A 20,733-nucleotide genomic window follows, 5' to 3' on the forward strand; every position below is an offset into this window, starting at 1 on the left:
ACACTGCAGGACCAAAGCTAACACACACATATAGCACTTCCTATGTCCCCAGCTTGCTTAGAATTATTTGTTTTCTCTGGGTTCTTTTACTTTTCATAATAGCTCTATGAGGTTGATAATACTGTTATCTCCATTTTACAGATGACAAAACAGAATCATAGAGACCTACATTTACAGGTAGGAGGAGATGTGAGGATTTAAACATGGGCAGTATGGTTCCAAAGGCTCTGTTCTGTTTTTTTTTTTTTTTAATGGATCTATTTAGATATAATTGACCCACCATACAACTCACCCATTTAATGTGTAATCCAATAGCTTCAGTATATTCATGTGCAGCTGTACAACAGTTTTGCCCACTTCCCCCAAATCCTGCTCTCACTTGCCATTATCTCTCAATTATGTAATTTCTTTAAGGACAGAAAATTACTAATCTATTTCCATCTCTATAGATTAGTCTGAAAACTTTGTATACATAGAATCATATAACATAGTAGTTCCTTGTATCTGAGTATAGTTTAAAGGTTCATTCATGTTGTGTAGAATGAAGTTGATGGATCATATAGTGACTGTTTAACCATTTGAGAGGCTGCAAGATATTCTTTTTGAAGCAGCTACATCATTATATTCCCATCAGCAGTGCACTAGGAGCCCAGTTCATCTATAACCTTGTCGACACTTGTTATCTATGCTTTTGATACTAGCTATTCTAGAGGGTTAGAAGTGGTCACTCAGTGATTGTGGCTTGCATTTCCATGATGACAAATGATATTGAGCATTGTTTCATACCTGGATTGGCCACTCATATATCCCCTTTGGAGAACTGTCCAAATATTTTGCCAATTTTAAACAGTTGTAATTGTTCTGTTTGAGTTGTAATTGTTCTTAAGATATATCAAATACAAGACCCTCATCAGATAGATGATTTGCAAGTATTTCTAGAGACTTTGCTATTTTCTGTTTTATTCACTTTCTTTAGTTTTTGGCTGATTTGCTTATTTTCCTGGGGAGTGTGTGCCTGGACTCCTCATCCTGCAATCCTAGAAGTGAAACTGCTCCAGGAACTGTGTTCTTACCTATAATGTTACACTGTATACTACATTGTATTATTGCATAGCATTTACCATATTTTGTTGTGACTCACAGTTTATTTTTTATATTATCTGCTGAGAATTTTCTCAACTAGATTTGTCATTTTTGCCTGAAGCTGCACAAAAATTTGTTATTAACTCTTGCAAAGGAGCCCTATCCTTACAGTGGGAACCACCAGAACTTCCATCGCCTTCCTTCCCATCTCTTGCCTATAAGGACTTGCTCAGTGGAAACTCTTGTCAAACTGATTTTCCTATCCTTTAATGGCATCTCTGGGTTCAAGAAACTCAAATGTCAAGAACTCAGGAATGTTAAAGCCTTTGAATGAGGAGATGAAAATGCTGAAAGTCTCCAAGCAGCAAAAACGTGGACAATGTCTTTGGGGGTAAAAAAAAGTAAGAAGAATGACATTTCAGGGTGATTACTAGTCTATTTTAACATATAGAGCCTAATTAAAACTATCCTGGAACCAAACACAATTCATATGAGACACTATAATTGGTATACAAGCTTTTGGAAATATTCAAAGATAATAACTTAGGTTGCTTTTTTTGTGATACTAGATTTTTTTGTTTATTTTTCCTCTAGGAAGTACCAACTTCAATGGCAGGATGGTCACTGAGGTCCTAATTAGCATGTTTTCACATTGAGGTAATGGTGACTGAGTCTACAACTCATGATTCTGCAATTTACATTTGCTTGTTTACATTAAGGTCCTCCTGATAATCTCCCACAAAAATCTGAAGTTTGATTACAATGATTAATTGTACCTTTAGGATCACTCATATTCAGTTTTTTTTTCTGTTTTTCAATTTCCCCATCATCATTTTACTTCAGAGATAATGATACTTCATATTTATAAACTCTATGCATTTTGCTATACATTTAATTTCACATATTTTCATCTGTTGAATCTCATAATAACCCTTTGTGGTAAGTTTTATTATTCTTCATTTAAAGTTAGAAAGTTGGGGTTCAGAATCACTTTCTGGTGGTTAGAGCTAGGTTGAAGGGGAGCAATGAAATAGTTTGAAATGTTTTGAATAAAATTCATACATTATTTACTAACTTTTCAATGGTATATTGAGGGGAAAGTCACTGCTTTCTTCTTATATAAGTAAACAAATATAAGCTTTATACTTTCTTATATTTATATTGATTGAAAATATAGTGCTTAAATATCAGTCACATTGTTCCTTAAAGTGAAAAAAGTTACCTTTACCTCTAGTTATTATGAGCAAGTCAAATCCTTATAATTTCTGAAGAGGCACAATCCAAAAGGTAGGCTCTTTACCACTACTTGAATTGTTTCCTTAGAGCATCATGAACCTCCATGATTGCACTATTTCACTCTTTTTTCTTTTTGTCCATTTTACTAATTTTGTATAAATTTATGCTTCATTCAAATTGTGGGAAAATGAACTGGGTAATAAAAAACCCAATGGAAATTAAAACATGAGTAACAGAGAAGGGAATCAATGACTGCTTCCAAGACCTCATGAATAGCAGGTGATCTCACATTATTTGTAACTTCTTGCTAAATGTGAACTTATTTCACAACATAAATAATTCTCAATATTTTGAATTAAAAATGTGTACTTTTTACATTAAAAACTCATAGTTATTTGGAAACATTATGAATGAGTGAAGTTATTTACCAGTCATTTCCTAGTATGCAAAAGATTTAATAGCCCTGATTATTTTGAAAATAGAAAATAATTCTTAATGTTTTTCATGTTTATTATTGGTACTAAATGTAAAATTTAAGTGTAGATCAAAACTATAGATTTTATTAGATAATAATTGTTGAATCACATGATTTTATATGATCACATTGCTTCTAATTATATACTTTAATGATCATCTTGTTGCCCAAATCCTCCCTCCATTTTCTACCTGCCAAATTATTTTTTTTTCTGAGAAATCTAGGACACACATTCTTCACATTTTCTTCTTTCTTCACACAATTCTTCACATTTTGAGAGATACAGGACAAGCAGTTCTTCCTCAAGGAAATGTTTTCTTATATTCCCCAGTCTAGCTATTCATTGCTGCCTGTATTTGAAGGATGTCAGTTTTCCCCAATAGAAATCATGTTCTGTGACATCAATGACCATGTCTGTGTTATTTACTACTGCATCCCTAGCACCTGGCATCAGGTGTCACATAGAAGGGACATTCTAGTGTACATGTATCAATGAATAGATGAGAAGTGAAGGAGCCACTTTAGCAACTCTGAATGAGTTGAGAATTTGAGTTAGAACACATTAAAATATGATTATCCAAGAAGGCTGAGAGGGAGGCATGTATCCATTCCTACCTTCCTCACTTATGTTCATGGAGGGAGAGAATCCTGGAAGGAGTAAATATTTTGGAAAACTACAAAAGCAGAAGTGTCTGGTTTCAATCTTGTGGGCTTTGAGTGAGGAGTAGTGGACCTGGCTGGGGTGTTTTTGGAGGCTGGGGGATCTGGGATCTGAGGGAGCAGAATGCTCTCCAGATGGGAACAGTGGGAGCATGTGGCTTAGCACTTGCTTACCATATAAATAAAAGAGACAAAAAGGTCCCCCGGCATTTCATGGATAAAATATCATGCTGAAATAAAAATATCCATAAGTCTAAGATATCTTTTGCCATACCTCTTAAAAATTTTCTCTTAACAGGCAAAAAAAAAAAAAAAAAAAAAAAAACAACCCTAAAAAATGAAGAATCTTAATAGCACCTATTTTGGCACAGTGTTTGTCCAGAACTTTCTTTTTTTGTAACTACACCACATGGAGGCTTTCATTTCCTCCCTTCTCCTCCTCTTCCTCCTCTCCTTTTTCCTCCTCCTCTTTCCTCCTCCTCCTCCTCTTCTCTTCCTTTTCTTTTTCCTCCTTCTCCTCCTCCTTCTTTCTCCTCCTCCTCCTCCTCCTCCTCCTCCTCCTCCTCCTCCTCTTCTTCCTCCTCCTTTTTCTTCTTTCTCGCTCTCACTCTCTCTGTTACACACACACCCCAGAATACTGTAAATTGCTAATTCAACAAAATATTTACTAAGTTGTTTCTATATGCTAGGGAATGTGAGTGAAAACCAACGTTGTGTCTTATCTTATAGGTTCCTACAGTTCAAGGTGCGGAGAGTCCAATAACAATGAAATTTTAAATATGAATATAGTGAGAGACAGTTATGAAGTCTGAGTAAAAGAACACATTGAAATGGGGAATAAAATTGCCTATTCTAAGTGAGATTAGCCAGTCACAGAAAATGAAGGGTAATATGTTTCTCTCATATGCCAAAGCTACAGAGTAACTGGGATATAAGAGGGACTTTAGATACTAGAGGGAAAACTCCAGTGGAGCAAGTGAGGTGATCTAGGAGAGGGAGGCAGGAGGGGAAACTAATGAAACAATTCCATTGACATTTTGTACATATATAAAAAAAACTAATGCCAATCTCAACATCTTGTATGGGGAAGAGAAGGAGTAGAGAGGTAGCCGAGGGGAAACTCACCAAGTGATGTGTGCATGTATGTCATTATGATGTGAGACTATAAAAAGTTATTTTAAAAAGTAAGAAGTAAAATAAATAAATTATTCCACATTCTTGAAGTCAGTGAATGTCACTAGATATCACTTCTGAATTTGGATAATAAAGATTGTGAAGTCTACTAATTTTAGTGCTTCTCTCTCTCTCTCTCTCTCTCTCTCTCTCTCTCTCTCTCTCTCTCTTTCTCTCTCTCCCTTCCTCCCTCCCTCCCTCCCTCTTTCTGTCTCAATATAAAATAATCTTACTCATCTTTGCTTCCCTGGAATTTAGCACAATGCCTTGATTATAATATGTGCTTAATAAATTGTTCTGGAATTGAAGTCAATAGTTTGGGATGTAATATATTTTACCCCTTTCAGACTTTAGGTAATATATGTGAATTCTCACAAGAAAATCAGCCTGCTGAAAACAATTTCAAGAAGTGAGACTAATAATGGAGAATTTTAGGAAAAAAATACTTTTAAAATGATAACCCAGTAGGCAGCTGTCTACTCTAGCCAGGCAAATAAATCTTCTTATGGTGAGTTGTTTAAAGAAAACTGCCATGTTCTCAACACATAATTTGGATCTTGTTTGTGTGATATTAGTTTAAAATAAGCTGTCTTTGTGTGCATTCTACTTTTATCCTGCCATAACTGTGACAACAGTTTTAGCTTGAACAGCATTTTTTATTGCTATTACTGTTCTATTTTTTTTTTCAATTGGCTTCATTTCCTACTGTTATTTCTTTTCTTCTGAAGGTATTCTTTAAAATAGCCTTTCTCTTTATGATGGTTTCTTGTCCAGTGCTTTTGGATTTAACTTTGCAATAATATATATCAACTTAATTTTCTAAACATATTATGTATTATTTCATCTAAAATGTTTTCTATTGTATATTGCACATTTTATACATTACAAATAAAGATAAAATGTTGCCATTTATACTTGCAAGTAGCAATTGAAAGATGCATCCAAATTTTAGAGATATTAAAATATGAAAATATTCTTTAATTCATGAAATATTAAAATTATTATTGGAACTTCTAGTTATTTACTTATACAAGGTTATTAAAATATATGGTGATTTTAGGAAAAGAAACCTCATATTGCATATTTAAAATGTAGGACAATTACACTGCTTTTTTCTCCCAGGAAATTATGAGAAATTTGGAAGGTGTCCTGCTTTATCAAACTCTCCAAAGTCACTATAATTGCTTGTATTGTGACTACAAAGTTCTCTATAAGCATTTCTCAAACAAATTTATGAGTGAATGCATGCTTCATTAGAGATGCACCCTGTCTGTTTTAAGTCTACTACTCAAATCAGATAAATAAGAAGTACTAATCAGCAATTGTCTTCCAAATGATGGTTTCTACATAACTTCTTTGGTGTGTGTGTGTGTGTGTGTGTGTGTGTGTGTGTGTGTGTGTGTGTGCTACTGGGGATGGAACCCAGGGGCATTCTACCTCCTACCTACACCCCCAGTTCTATTTTTTATTCTTTATTTTTGAAACAAGGTCTCACTGAGTTGCAAAGGGCCTCACTAAGTAGCTGAGGCTGTCCGCAAAACGCCGTCCTCCTTCCTGTCTTTGCCTCCCAAACACGGATTACAAACCTGCGCCACCACATCTGGCACAAAAACATAACTTTTAATGCCTTTTTTTCACTTGTTGACAACTTCTTTCCATTTTACTTATCTAAGTATTATATTTCTAAATCCATCAAGTTTCCAATAGTTTTATTGTGAGTTATAATGAACATAAAACCAATTGAATTGATCACTTATGGTTATATACAGTTGTACAACTCAGGAAGTTAAAATGAAAAATAAATCTTCATAAGCCAGACATGGTGGCACACTCTTTTAATCTCAATTTTTTTGGTAGACTGAAACAGGAGGATTAGAGTTTCATGGAGAACCTCAACAAGTTAGTGAGACCATGTTTCAAAACAAAAAGCATATTATAGTCTGGGGGTATATCTTTGGAAGGAGATTGACCTTTAGTTCCATTTCTAGTCTGTCTCTCTCTTCTCTCTCTCTCTCTCTCTCTCTCTCTCTCTCTCTCTCTCTCTCTCACACACACACACACACACACACACACCTTCATAAATAAGCTGGTTGTAGTGGCTCACACTTGTAATCCCAGTTACTTGGGAGACAGACAGGAGGGATCCTGAGTCTGCCAATAGCTTCAACTACTTAGTGGGGCCCTCCACAACCTAGTGAGTCCCTGCTTCAAAGTAAGGAATAAAAAATATAGAGCTGGAGGTATAGCTTGGAGGTTGACTGCCCCTGGGTTCCATCTCCAGTACCACAAAAACAAAACAAAACTTCATAAGTGAAAGTACTTGGATTTCTTAGTAAGAAGTTTGTATCAGTTGGCAAAATATAGAAACAAGGAGATTAACACTTATTAAGCTGTAGGGTCTCCTTTTTATCTTTATTCATCTTCTTCTTTCTTCTTCTTCTTCTCCTTCTTCTTCTTCTTCTTCTTCTTCTTCTTCTTCTTCTTCTTCTCCTTCTCCTTCTCCTTCTCCTCTTTCCTCCTGTCCTCCTCCTCCTCCTCCTCCTTCTTCTTCTTCCCTCCTCTCCCTCTCTCTCCTCTCTCTCCTCTCTCTCCTCTCTCTCTCTCTCTCTCTCTCTCTCTCTCTCTCTCTCTCTCTCTCTCTCTCTGTGTTACTGGAGAGATTCAACCCAGAGGCATTATACATCTGATCTCCACCCTCAGAGTCTCACTAGGTTTCTGAGAGTCTGGCTAAGTACCTTGGCTGGTCTTGAACCTGTGATCCTCCTGTCTCAGCCTCCCAAATACTGGGATTACAGGCATGCTCCACCACACCTGTCTTTTTCCCTCCATTTCTAGTAAATATTTCTGTGGCTTTGTCGCTGATAAAAAAATAAAGTTATCTGTATGCGATGTCATGCTTCTAAATTGCCAATTCAAGAATATGCAATCATCACATCTCAATAGTTAAACCATATTACATTTAAACCGAACATGAGTTCATTCTATTTAGAAGGCAGTGTGGCCAAGGGTATAACTTCTGAAACTGGATCCCTCAAGCTGGAAACTTATGCTTAGCTCTTGTTAGCCATAGAGACATAGAAATTTTGCTAACTTTTCTATACTGTTTTAAAATCATTGTAACTAGTGTATCTCATGTTGGGTATAGTAAAGATTAAATCAGTTAACACATATGGCATTTTCACACCAGGTCGTATCAAATGTAAGTGTTATGGTTGGTGTTGCTCTTTCCTCTCCAGACCTCTATAGCCTTCATTGTCCTGCTCTATGTCTTGGAAGGACATTCATGGTCTCCTTTACTTGGGATCCCTTGCCTTCTAACTTCTGATTAGAATTGCAATTGAATACAATGGAAAAAGTTGGAAGGGTAGAAAGAGTGAGAGTGTAGTATCCTCTGCTACCTTTTTTTCACTGCCTGACTGTATTTTTGGAAGTGATTCTCTTTCTCCATTCTCTTCTTGTACCGACATCCATAGCTACCATGGTCTGTCCTGGCTCTGGCTATTGCCAAATCAGGTACCAATGCTCCCTTCCCATGCCCATCAGAGTTCATGAACTCAAGACTTCCTTTGCACCCAGGCCTGGTGCTTCAAAATCTCTTGTTCATTCTTTTAACCACATTTATATTTTTGTTAATAATAAATATACTTAATTCTTTTTTTTTTTTCAGGTCTGGGGATGGAACCAAGGAGCATTCGACATCTGAGCTACAGCCCCTGCCCTATTTTTTATTCTTTATTTTAAAACCAGGTCTCACTGAGTTGCAGAGGGCTTCACTAAGTAGCTGAGGCTGTCTGTGAACCACGATTCTCCGGTCTCAGGCCCCCAAATGCTGGGATTACAAGCATGCGCCACCACGCCCGGCTTACTTAATTCTTTTCAATGAACTATTTGAGTATGATACCCACTTGTTTATAGGGTCAAAAACAATATAGTGCTGAATTAGTTAGATTAAGATACAAATTAAATAATTACATCAAGTCAGTGAAGTAAGAAAAGCCAATCTAAATAGCCTACATGTAATTGATAATATAAAATTATTAAGAAATAAAAAGGGGGTGGAGAGAGCTGAGTAGATTTTCATTATATCATATAAACTAAAGATCTTTCTCAAGGGATTTATGTGGGCCCTTCTCTCTCTCTTCTTTCGAAGGTGCTAGAGATAATCTTTGGAATATGAGGGGGTAGTATCTAGGTGCCTAGCAAGGATAAATCCAATATAAACCAAATCCTAGTTCCAGGATAGTGGGGTAAAGTATCAAATATCTAGAGTTGCTGGATGGGTTGAGGGGAGTTTGGTTCTCTATTTGAATACAATAGACTTTCAAGGCCATATAATAGAATTAGACCTAGAAATGTGCTTGTAGGAAAGAAAGAAGGTTCATACTGTTTTTTGTTCAGTAGAAAAATCAGAAAGTATGCAAAATTGTTAAATACAATGGCTGTGGGAATGTAATAAATGTAACAACCTTTCACTTAACTAGACACCCAACTGAGAAATCTATCACAGAAGACATGAGGAAAATAGACTGTTTCCGTAATTCCACTGACTATCCATATTTAAGAAAAGAGCAGGGCTGAGCTTGCAGAAAACTAAGATCCTTATGAGTTGTGAAGGTGAACCTGGGAATGCAACATGAATATTGTGTGGCGCACTACCTTTGTGTGAACAAAATAGCAGTTGTTTTATTTAATCTGGAAATGAGTTGAAAATAATTGGCCCTCTGAGGCTTTCCCAATAAAACTTACTTTCATCTTATTCTGAGTTAAACATTTTCAATTCTCAAGTCAAGTAAAATCCTATAGATACCTCAGTTCTCAAACTTATCTCAGTAGGAGTAAAGAGAATATAATGTGTGATCAAGGAAAGGAGTTAAGAGAGCTGGGGTCAAAACTTTCTGGATTTGATTGTCAACTCTTCTTTTCCTAGTTGTATAAGCTTTTACAGTTTTTAAATCTCTGGATGCTTGTTTTCTTTCCTCTTTTATATTCTTGTGATTAGATCATCCCTACTTATTGATAAAACTGTGAGCACTGATTAAGTTAATATACAGAAAGGTTAGTAGCTGATGTGCAAAAAAAGTAGTGACCTTAGCTGCTTCAATGTATGTGTATCATACTAAGATATCTTAAGGATAGAGTCTATGTAGTATTTATCTTATATTCATTATCAGCTGTTATATAAGCACAAAGTAGGTCTCTTAAATACTGAATAGGTTTAATTGGCTTTACAAATTCATTTTCTTTTCATGAAAAAACAAAGCATATATATTGTCTTTCTATGCAGATGTCACTAGAGTTTCCATGAAAGTCACTACAAAAGAGATAATTAATAGTTTGCTGTACTTTAAATGTCTTTTTTTTTTTACAAAATATTAGCATATAGTGCAGATGCTTAGGTACCTGGAAGTACTTACAGAAATGCATTCATATTTAAATAACAAAGCATTAATAAAGTGATCAGTTACCAAAAACTGCTTATTAAAACAATAACTAGGAATAAATTATCAGCACCTGAAAAGGGGGACTAGGCTACTCACCTGAATTTCCTTTTCTAAATATTTTTCACAGATTTTTTTAATGTTAGATAATTTAATTTGTATTAAACAGTGTATGAAAGACAGCTAGTGGTGTTATAAGCTTTGAAGAAAACCCAATTATCATCAACATATCAGAAAGACAGCTGCTCTCATTTACTAATCCTCTAATTAATTTAACTTGTAAGAGATCTTTCTTAAAAATTAAAAGTAAGTTGGCTTTTTTTGTGGTACTGGGGACAGAACCCAGGGGCATTCTACCTCTGAGCCCCTCGTCCTATTTTTTTAGTCTTTATATTTTTTGAAACAGGGTCTCACTGAGTTGCGAAGGGCTTCACTAAGGCTGTCCATGAACTGCGATCCTCTGTTCTCCACCTCCTGAATACTGGGATTAAATTCCTAACTATGGGGTATTGTGTTTCGAAACAAACTACAAGTTTACACATGTTCTACGAAGAAAAGATACACCTACTCATGTATCATGGTTAGAGAGTAGTAATTTGAACATTTAGATGTTTAAGAATATTATTATTTTTATCTTTATTAGAAGAGAATAAAATAACACGTAGAATAATTATAATAGTTTCCATTTGTTAATTTTTAATAAATAAATGGAATTGTGACAGATGTTTCATATGTATATTTTAAAGTACAGAATCAGTATGATATGATCCATAAAGACAGAATCATACCTATTTTTTTTATCAATGTCATTAGTAGACAGCACTGAGCTTGATATACAGTTAAATAATGGAATGAACTTTCCTTTGAAGTTGGTCCTTATTAGAAAAGCATTGTCTTGGTTTACTAATACTTTACTATCACTGGATCTACTACATTTTATCATGTTATTTTTACCATGCTCTGCTCACATATGCACACCATATTTTCAGTGGAAGAACGTTTGAAAAATTATTTTACACTGTGGAGAAGACTGCAGAAGGAGGAAAATTTGATCTGAAATGTTCAAGGAAGTTCCTGACAAAAACCCTTTCATTAAAGAAAAGCCTGCAAAAATCTAATTCTGATCCACCTAAATTGAAGGCTAGAAAATAAGACCATTAAAAATGTTAGAAAATACAGTCAGGATTTGTAAAAAGTTCTTTTAGCATAATGAAATTAGTTTATGACATATTAAATGAAGGATCAGGGAACATTTAAGAGCCCAAATCACAAGGCTCAGATAAGACTTACCAGAACAGTCACCACCCGTAGAACTACTCCACGCATATTATTTTCCAGTTTCTTGTCAGTTAGGGACCCATTCAGGCCTGTGACAGGATTCCAGCACCCAAGCTGAAAAAGAAAAGGGCTTTGGTCACTCTTTTGCTTGAAGAACTCCAGTTACCACTGCATAGACCTTCTAGGGAACTGTGTGATAGCTCTTGGAATAATTGGTATAGAAAGTGTCTTGCCTAAGTTTCCTTTATTTAAAACCAAATGAAACAATCACAAATGCCATTTTCAGATTTTAACTATCATCAAATGGCATATGACAATACCCAGCATGCTTTAGGAGGCTCATTAAGGGCATCTGACTTAATCAGGAGTTATATATACACCAACAACTCAAGTCTCACTAATGTATTAATTAGAAAAATAGTAGCTCATGTAAGTCTAGCATAATGTATACTCTAACATATTGATTTCTACAAAGTTAAATTTCCTTATAGCTTTACTATTTTAATTTGATCTTATACTTCTTTACTAGGAAAGAAAAAATAGCTGTTAAAATATTTTTAATGTGTTAAGAAGGATAAATGCTTTTATTTGAGGGGAAAATCAGGTATATGGCCTTATTGTTTACAAAGTACTCACAGTACATAAAGCAATGTAATTGCTTTTTGTCAGTACTATCAATTTGCTTGAATATTTTGGCAGCAGGCTTTTTTTTTTTTTCCCTTAAAGTTATACAATGATTCACTGTTCCTTACTCTTCAAAATACTGGCTTATTTTATAACCATATAGTTCTTAACTCTTGTAATATTCAAATCAAAGGGCTGCCAGTTGAAAAATTACTGTCTCAATGGGATAAAGTCAGTCTTAATTAAAGATAGTCCCAGGGAAAGAACCAAGAAACAAAGGCTGACTGACCAGTAAAAGAGTTGTCTTAGAAGTGGGTCCTCCAGCCTCTATGAAGACTCCATATAAAATAGACTGCATAACTGACCAACATCTAGACTGAGACCTTATTAGAAACCCTGACCTAAACCCACTCAAATAAGCCATTTGTGAATCCCTGACCTGCAGTAATTGTGTGAAATAATCAATGTTTATTGTTGTTTAAAAAATAAGGCGAAAAGAAAGAGATGGTGTGACTTGGATTAGCAGACAACAGCTCGAGGAGCAAAGCTGCTCAAAGAATATTGTAAAGCATAGCTTTGGAAGAAATGTCACGCTAATAACCCTGAAGCCAGCTCCAGGAGCTGTCACTTTCGGAAACCTATTCTGCATTTGCACACTTAAAACATGTAATGGTGCTTTAGTCATATTTGGAGACTGTTTTGATTAACTGAATGATTATCAGGACACCTGGTTATCTGTGCTGTTTCCTCCTGATGACTGTGATTTTTATTTCCTTACACTGTATTTGGTTTGTGACTTCCAAAGTCATCAACACATTGGCAAGCCTCCCTCACAGATAAATGACTTAGGTGCTTCCTATTAAAACTCAGGTTCCTCCCTGAGTTCCCAAAAGGTGTTTAATTAAGGAAACTAAAATGTATATAATGTATTTTAGGAAAAAGGGATGTCACAATATAAACAACAAAGCCAGCTTTTTCCTTATTAAACAATTTGGAAAAGGCTGCTAATTGTTGATTTCAACTGTAAAAGCACATTAAATTCATACAATGATATGTCATTCTTAGTTACATAAAAAGTCTAATTAGAACTTGGATCCAATTATCAAATCCAAATGTGTTGAAAGTCTAATTATCAGAGATATTGTAGTCCTCTTGCCAAATTTAAAGCCTTATGAATTTTCCTTTGAGTTTTTATTCTATTCTGAGGTCAGCCGAAGTCTATTTTCAATTACATTCCTCAATATGCATTTTTATGTTTACTTCAAGAGGATTTTATTTGACTACATCAAATAATATTGGTGGAAAAAGTAACATTAAGTGAAGAGCTAAATCTACATTTCCAGTGTGCTATGTCAATATTTTACAACTCTATCACCTAATTCCAAAGTCAACAACTATTGTTTAGGTCAGAATCTTAATCATGATGTCTAAGTTTCCAAAGCAAGCACAGGGATTTCTCTTCTGTGTCACTAAGAGTTGTTTGTTTGTTTGATCTGTAGAACCTATCATCAATTTGCATAAGTAAATAACACCAATCAACACCAGCTTGACCATGGCATTTTGATGAATGGAGCAGTCAAAATACCTAGTCCTGGATTAGTAATAAAACTTGTGGACCCCACATTTTGTTTTAACAATGCTCTGGACAAACACAAATATATAATTTCCAGCTTTTCCTGAGTTATGTCATCCTTCAAATATAACTAAATATCATCAATAATTTAAAAATTCTAAAACATGTTTTTTTCTTAGTACTGAGAAACGAACCCAGGGGTATTCTACCAACATCTGAACTAGATCCCCAGCCCTATTTGGGTCTCAATAGGTTGCTGTAGCTGGCCTTGAACTTGTGATCCTCTTTCCCTAGTCTTCCAAGTATTGAGATTATAGGTGCACAACATCATGTTTTGCTTTTGTTGAAATAACAGTAAAAAAAAAAATAGAGAGTAGATAAAGTAAGTAAATATATCTAATGTTCAGACATAGGCAGTGACAAAATATCATTTGTGCTGTATGTGATGTTTCTTCTGTTTTTAAATTTCAATATTTGTTTAGATTTTCTCTCCCATTACATGTATTTCAAGACAAAACATACTGTCATATATGATAAAGATTTTTCACCTTTCTGAAATCTCATTTTTCTCTTCTGGTTGTGGCTATCTGACTTGCACATCTCTTCGTAGTAGTACTTGTGAGGTGGATCTTGTTTCTTAAATAACAGCATTCTGTATTTTAGTACTGGTAATTTCCTTCTATTATTACTCAGCTTTCCCTCATATGCACGAACCCCAATGTTCCTTAAATATTAACTCTGAACATTAAGGTCTAGAATTCTCAAGAAACAAGATTTTAAGTTACGGAATGTTTAGGATACAGATTCTCTTTAGTTTTAGAAATAAAATATCCACTTATCACATATCAAAGTGAGATATAATAAAGCATTAAAAATAAAAGCAAGCCTGGCGCGGTGGCGCATGCTTGAAATCCCAGCATTCGGGAGGCTGAGACAGGAGGATCGCGGTTTTGCAGACAGCCTCAACTACTTAGTGAGGCCCTGTGCAATGCAGTGAGACCCTGTTTCAAAATAAAGAATAAAAAATAGGGCTGGGGGTGTATCTCAGAGTTAGAATGCCCCTGGGTTCCATCCCCAGCGCCACAAAAAAGCAATAACTTTCCATATTAGATACATTCTTTTCTACATGCTAAATTACTTTCTATGTGTCAGCCATGGTACTAAGCTCTCTATGTATGACGTCATGTGAGCCTCGAAGTGGTTTCATGAGATGGTGCTATTACCATTATTATTTTACAGTCAGGGAAACTTAGGACTCAATTAAGATCACATATCTACTAAAAGATGGAATTAGGACTTAAAATAGTTGTATTTAAAGTTCATATTCAGCTGGGTGTGGTAGCGCATGCTTGTAATCCCTGCACTTGGGAGGCTGAGACAGGAAGATCGTGCAGGTTTGAAGCCAACCTCAGCTACTTAGTGAGGCTCACAGCAACTTAGTGAGACCCTGTTTCCAAATAAAATATAAAGTAGGGCTGGGAGTATATCTCAGAGGTATAAAAGCCCCTGGGCTCTACCCCCAGTACCACCAAAAACATGAAATTCATATTCAGATCTTTTTAATAGAGTTTTGTTATTTCTTATGAGTCCTTTTTTTAAACATGATTCATTTAATGTAGTAGAGAAGATATTTCTATTATATACTCAAGAAATCTGAGGCACAGAATTGTTATGTGGCTGGCTCAATAAGGTATCTAGTGAATTCACATCTTGGCAGTCAAGTTTAAAAGGGAAAATCATCATCATCATCATTTTATACATTATTTTATACATTATCATTTTATAATAATTATGTAACATTTACATAGTGTACACTATGTGCCACATATTAAGAGCTTTACTTATATAAACTCATAATTTTTAAAACAACCCTTTCAGGAGGATAATATCCTTAGCCCAATTTTATAGAAGGGAAAATTGAGAACTGAAAGGTGTTTCTCTTTCCATTATCTTTTATTCATATCAACAGTCACAAGGGCACTGGATAATGGGAAGCAGTAGAAACATGAAAAGGAACCAGGTGGCCGGGCGTGGTGGCACATGCTTGTAATCCCAGCGCTTGGGAGGCGGAGACAGGAGGATCGCGCAGGTTCGAAGCCAGCTGTGCTGGCTTAAGAGACCCTGTTTCCAAATAAAAAGTATAAAATAGGTCTGGGAGTGTAGCTCGGAGGTAGAAGGGCTTCCAGGAACCCCAGTACCACCAAAAAAAAAAAAAAAAGAAGAAGAAGAAAAGAAAAGAAAAGGAACCAGGTATGGTGGCGCCAGCCTATAATCTCAGGACCTGTGAAGCTAGAACAGGAAGGTCACAGGTTTGAGGACAGCTTCAGCAAGTAGTGAGACTTCCATCAACCTATTGAGACTTTAGTATCAAAAAAAAGAAAAATAAAATAGTTCTGGGGTTGTAGCTCAGAGGTGAAATGCCCCTGGGTCAATATCCTACCACATACAGAAGAATAAGACGAAGAAGACAAAGAAGGAGAAGGAGAAGGAGAAGGAGAAGGAGAAGGAGAAGAAGAAGAAGGAGAAGGAGGAGAAGGAGAAGGAGAAGAAGAAGAAGAAGAAGAAGAAGAAGAAGAAGAAGAAGAAGAAGAAGAAGAGGAGGAGGAGGGGGAGGAGGAGGAGGAGGAGAAGGAGGAAGAGGAAGGGGAAGGGGAAAGAGAAGGGGAGGGGAGGGGAGGGAAGGGGAGGGGAGGGGAGGGGAGGGGAGGGGAGGGGGAAAAGAAATGAAGAGGACTTCAGATGCTGAAAATAATATTTCTGAGAATTCATGTTTTGGGATTCAACTTACTAAAAATAAATGTGACACACGTTTCACTTATCCTGAGGCCTAGTGACACTTCTCAAGATGTGTACCAAAGATGAATGAGGAAATAAACAACAACACAGAATATGTTGATTATCTACATCATTTTGAAGAATTTCGCACCTTTTTTTTTTTTTTGGTGGTATTGGGGTTCCTGGAAGACCTTCTAACTCCGGGCTACACTCCCAGACCTATTTTTATATTTTTTTATTTGGAAACAGGGTCTCTTAAGCCAGCGAGGCTGGCTCCAAACCAGTGTGATCCTCCTGTCTCCGCCTCCCAAGAGCAGGGATTACAAGCGTGCGCCAACTAGAATTTCTCATCTTCTAAGATCTCTTTAATATCTGTTCATGCCCATTCATCTCCCTGAAGTTAGCTTGAAGATATTATGTTTGATTATAAAAACTAATTCTAATAATATGTAACAAAATATGTTAAGTTCACATAGATTCAAACTGAATTAGTACCTCCAACAGGTAATATTCCTTGCAAGGGTGTTAGATACAGTGTTAGAGAAAACCCAGAAGGCACGAGGCTCATCTAACTACTTCTCTAGTTTTATTGTTTGAAATCTCATTAACTTGATTTCTCTGGCTAAATAAAAGCGTGTGTTTTTTTTTGGGGGGATATGATTGTGGCTGCCTATCTGCCTTTAATCAATCAATCAATCTATCTATCTATCTATCTTTCTTCCTTTCCTTCTTTCTTTCTCTTTCTTTTTTAATTCTTTCTTTCTTCTTTCTCTCTCTCTCTCTCTCCTTTATCTTTTCCTTTTTTTTTCTTTTTTTTTTTTTTGCGGGTCTGGAGATGGAACCCAGAGGGATTTGACCTCCAAGCTACACCCCCTGACCTATTTTTTATTCTTTATTTTGAAACAGGGTCTCACTAAGTAGCTGAGGCTGTCTATGAACCATGAACCTCTGGCCTCAGCCTCCTGAATGCTGGGATTACTAGCATGTGCCACCATGCCCGGCTATCTTTTCCTTTCTTTAGAGATTAATAAAGAACATACATACAGTTTTATACTAACTACTCAGCAAAGTACTTTCTAAATAAAAAAACAAATGTCATCCCTGCAGTGCATGGGATTTCCAAAAAGTCATACTGCTAATGGCAAAACAGGATCCACTGTCTTCTGTGGTGTGGTATTTTAGAGAAAATTCAGAAGTGAGTAAAAATGTAAAAATCAATTCCTTACCTTTTCAATTACAGTATATAGATTTCCTATAGTATTTTCTGGTTATTGCCTAAAATCATTTAAAAACCTTTAAAACGCTTAATACTCTAATTATTTCCTTCACTGGAGCTCTGGCAATAATAATCGTGTAACATTTTGTTAAAATCAATGTAATATCTTGTGTGCAGCAAACTGGTTGATGTGTTTGCATGAGCCAATAGTGTGCACCAAACATGATGCATACTAATAATCTGGTTTTATATATTTACTCTCTTCTCCTCAGTGTTTTCACTTTTCATTTGTCTCTGGGCTATAAGGGATGACTTTTCGCTGTAGAGTTTTACATCACTATTTTTCAGGCAGTGTTAGATGTCAAAAACAGCTGAACTGCTCAACTTTAATTTTATGCTTAATAGTTTGTAGACTTTAATAACAGGAGTCAAGAGAGCTCTTAATTGCATGCAGAATGGATGCCCTGCATTTATTAGCTTGTACTCATATGGAACAAACGAAGCCTAGCTGTATTACCAAAGCTCCAGCTGCAGGAGAGGAAATATCCTCTACACTAGGGATTGTGTGCTACCAGCCACCGTATTTTATTTACTCATTTTCTCAGCCTTCAAAGTAGAAGAGAAAACAACAAAGGTACAGGCAAATCAGTTTGAAAGCTAGCCATTTAGAAATCCGCATCATTTATTTGGTAAATATTACTTCCGTGACGGGATAGGAAATGTAAAAAAATACACGTGGAGGGTTGACTCAGATACATGTTTTATAGAGCTAAATTGGAATGTTTTCCACTTTGACACGTGTGGGAATGCAGTGTGTCAGTAATCCTCCAATAATAATTTTCTTTATGGTATTTCCCACCTATAAAGTAGGTTCAATTTGTAAGACTTGCTCCCTAGAGGATGATTATATGCTTCTAAGAGTCTATTCCTACAGTTTGGTCATTACTATGAAGTAGTAGTCCTTTAGATTATGTGCCTTAGCACTTGAGTATTTTTCAGGAGAAAAATGTCTTAAAAATCAGAAAAAGTCACACAATTTGATTGCTTATATTCTCTGTTTTGCTATAGAAAACAAAAGCTTCTATACTGCATAATGAGATGAACTTGTTAACTGATTCCTAAGAATATAAGCACAAGGAACAATATTATACACATATGTGGATATATGCATATATACATATACACATATGTGGAAATAACTCAAAGACGTATTATGCAGTCATAATAACCATTTAGCTAACAACAGGTATTTAACTGATTTAATGACATTCTACCATTATTAGAAGTTCTTATTTCTTTTATGCTTCTTTTTTGCATACGATTACTTTTATACTAGATTTAGGGGCGATATATCATAGTAGTTAACTGTAGGAATCCCAGAGATGGACTGCTTCTACTCCAGTATTTGATGTGTGCTGTTGGTCCTGCTTTCTCACCTCACAATGGGAATAGTAAAAATGAATACTTCATAGTGCTGTTGGGACAATTACCTGATTTAATGTGTATCATATGTGGAGAAGTGTTCTTGGCACCTAAACCTGGATGAGTGTTTGCCTTTGTTTTTCTCGTGTTCTCATCATTTTGTTTCTTGCTCGGTCTCATTCTTCGATGTAATGTGCTTGTTTCAGTGATGAAGTGCATGTTGTGGCTCTCAGCTTTGGTTGCTTATTAGAATAATCTGGGAAATGTTTAAAAAATCTGATGCCTCAGCTGAATTTCAGAACAGTTAAATAAGAATCTCTAGGAACGGGACTTAGGCTTCGGTGTTTTTAAGTATTTCCAGGTGATTTCCATGTGCAACCAAGATTGCTTCAAAACTTGCTCTAACGCCCAGGGAAGGCAAAGTCATAGGGTAGCTATCTAACCCAACTATGTAAAGGCATCACTTTTCCTGGCTTCCTTTGCAACTAAGAAAATAAGATAATTTATTTTTCTTGTTGTAAATAGGTTGTGAATCTAAAATAGTGATGTCAGAATGATGCCTACTTTTCCCAGGATTGTATTCCCAGCCTTATTATATAGTATTGTTATAATAATAAATACATGAATTAAAACTCCCACTGTCCTCTTTACTCTTCTGTATTTTTGACTAGCAAGTAAAAACTGAATGAAAAAATAATCCCTAATCCTGGATTGTATCCTATCATATTGCACTCTTGACAATTTTTATGATTTTTCCAGGTGATTCCTCTCACTCAAATTCTATTAGCTTTGGAATTCTTCCTGATCAGGATAGTAATTTTCTAATAATATTTTTATATTTAATGATTACAGCCTGATTAAAAAATGTTATATTTTCATCTTACAATCCATCCAATCTTGAAATGTTTTAAACGAATGTTCATTTTAAAATGACATTAGAATTTTGTCTTTTCTATACCCTCCATCAGGCAATTAACTTTTAAGGTCAGGGGAATCATCTTGATCATTGTACTATAATGCCTATTACAGTTGTACAAGTAACATCATTATTTATATGGAACTGACAAAGTTATTTTAATGCATCTCTATTACACATTTGATCTTTATTCCCATCTAAACTCTCAAGCCCAAGCATATCCATTGCTGTTCTGCCACTTTTATAAGTCAGAAATTAGAGTCAATCTTGCTACCTTTCATTTCCAACCCATCATCATTGTCTACCAGTTTCATCTCCTTAAAAAAACATCTCTTGAAACCATTTGATTCCATCGTGTGTGTGTGTGTGTGTGTGTGTGTGTGTGTGTGCATGTGTGTGTGGTGTACTGGGGTTCCTGGAAACCCTTCTACTTCTAGACTACACTCCCAGACCTATTTTATACTTTTTTATTTTTGGAAACAGGGTCTCTTAAGCCAGCGAGGCCGGCTTCGAACCAGCGCTATCCTCCTGTCTCTGCCTCCCAAGCGCGGGGATTGCAAGTGTGCACCACCACGCCCAGCATTGATTCCATCTTCTTACTACCATCTTAGTCCAAGCCAATTTCATAGTTTCTTTTTTAATCTCTTTACTCTGCCTTGCAAATATAAGCATGGATTTAGATATTCTATCCTCTGCTTAAAATTTTTCCCTATTTTTCTATTTTCTTAAGATGCAGACCAAACTTTTACTGTGGCTACCAGGATTTGTATGATTTGGCACTAGATATAATCATAGTAACATTTCATATTGTATTTTCTCAAATTATTTGAATTTTAACTACCCCAGGAGTAATTTCAATTTCCT

General features: G+C 35.6%; 1 protein-coding gene across 3 annotated transcripts in view; it reads right to left on the reverse strand.

Moving 5' to 3' along the window:
- GRID2 (glutamate ionotropic receptor delta type subunit 2) overlaps window positions 1-20,733 on the reverse strand; it is a gene marked incomplete at both ends in the record, with an annotated part of 1,485,932 nt that overhangs the window by 424,221 nt on the left and 1,040,978 nt on the right. For all 3 annotated transcript variants that reach the window (XM_080697615.1, XM_080697616.1, XM_080697614.1), the window contains one exon: window positions 11,356-11,457. In XM_080697615.1, the coding sequence (XP_080553741.1) occupies window positions 11,356-11,457 (102 nt within the window). The remainder of the gene's footprint in view (window positions 1-11,355; window positions 11,458-20,733) is intronic.

The sequence above is a fragment of the Muscardinus avellanarius genome (assembly GCF_963383645.1).
Source record: "Muscardinus avellanarius genome assembly, chromosome: 6".
NCBI lineage: Eukaryota > Metazoa > Chordata > Mammalia > Rodentia > Gliridae > Muscardinus > Muscardinus avellanarius.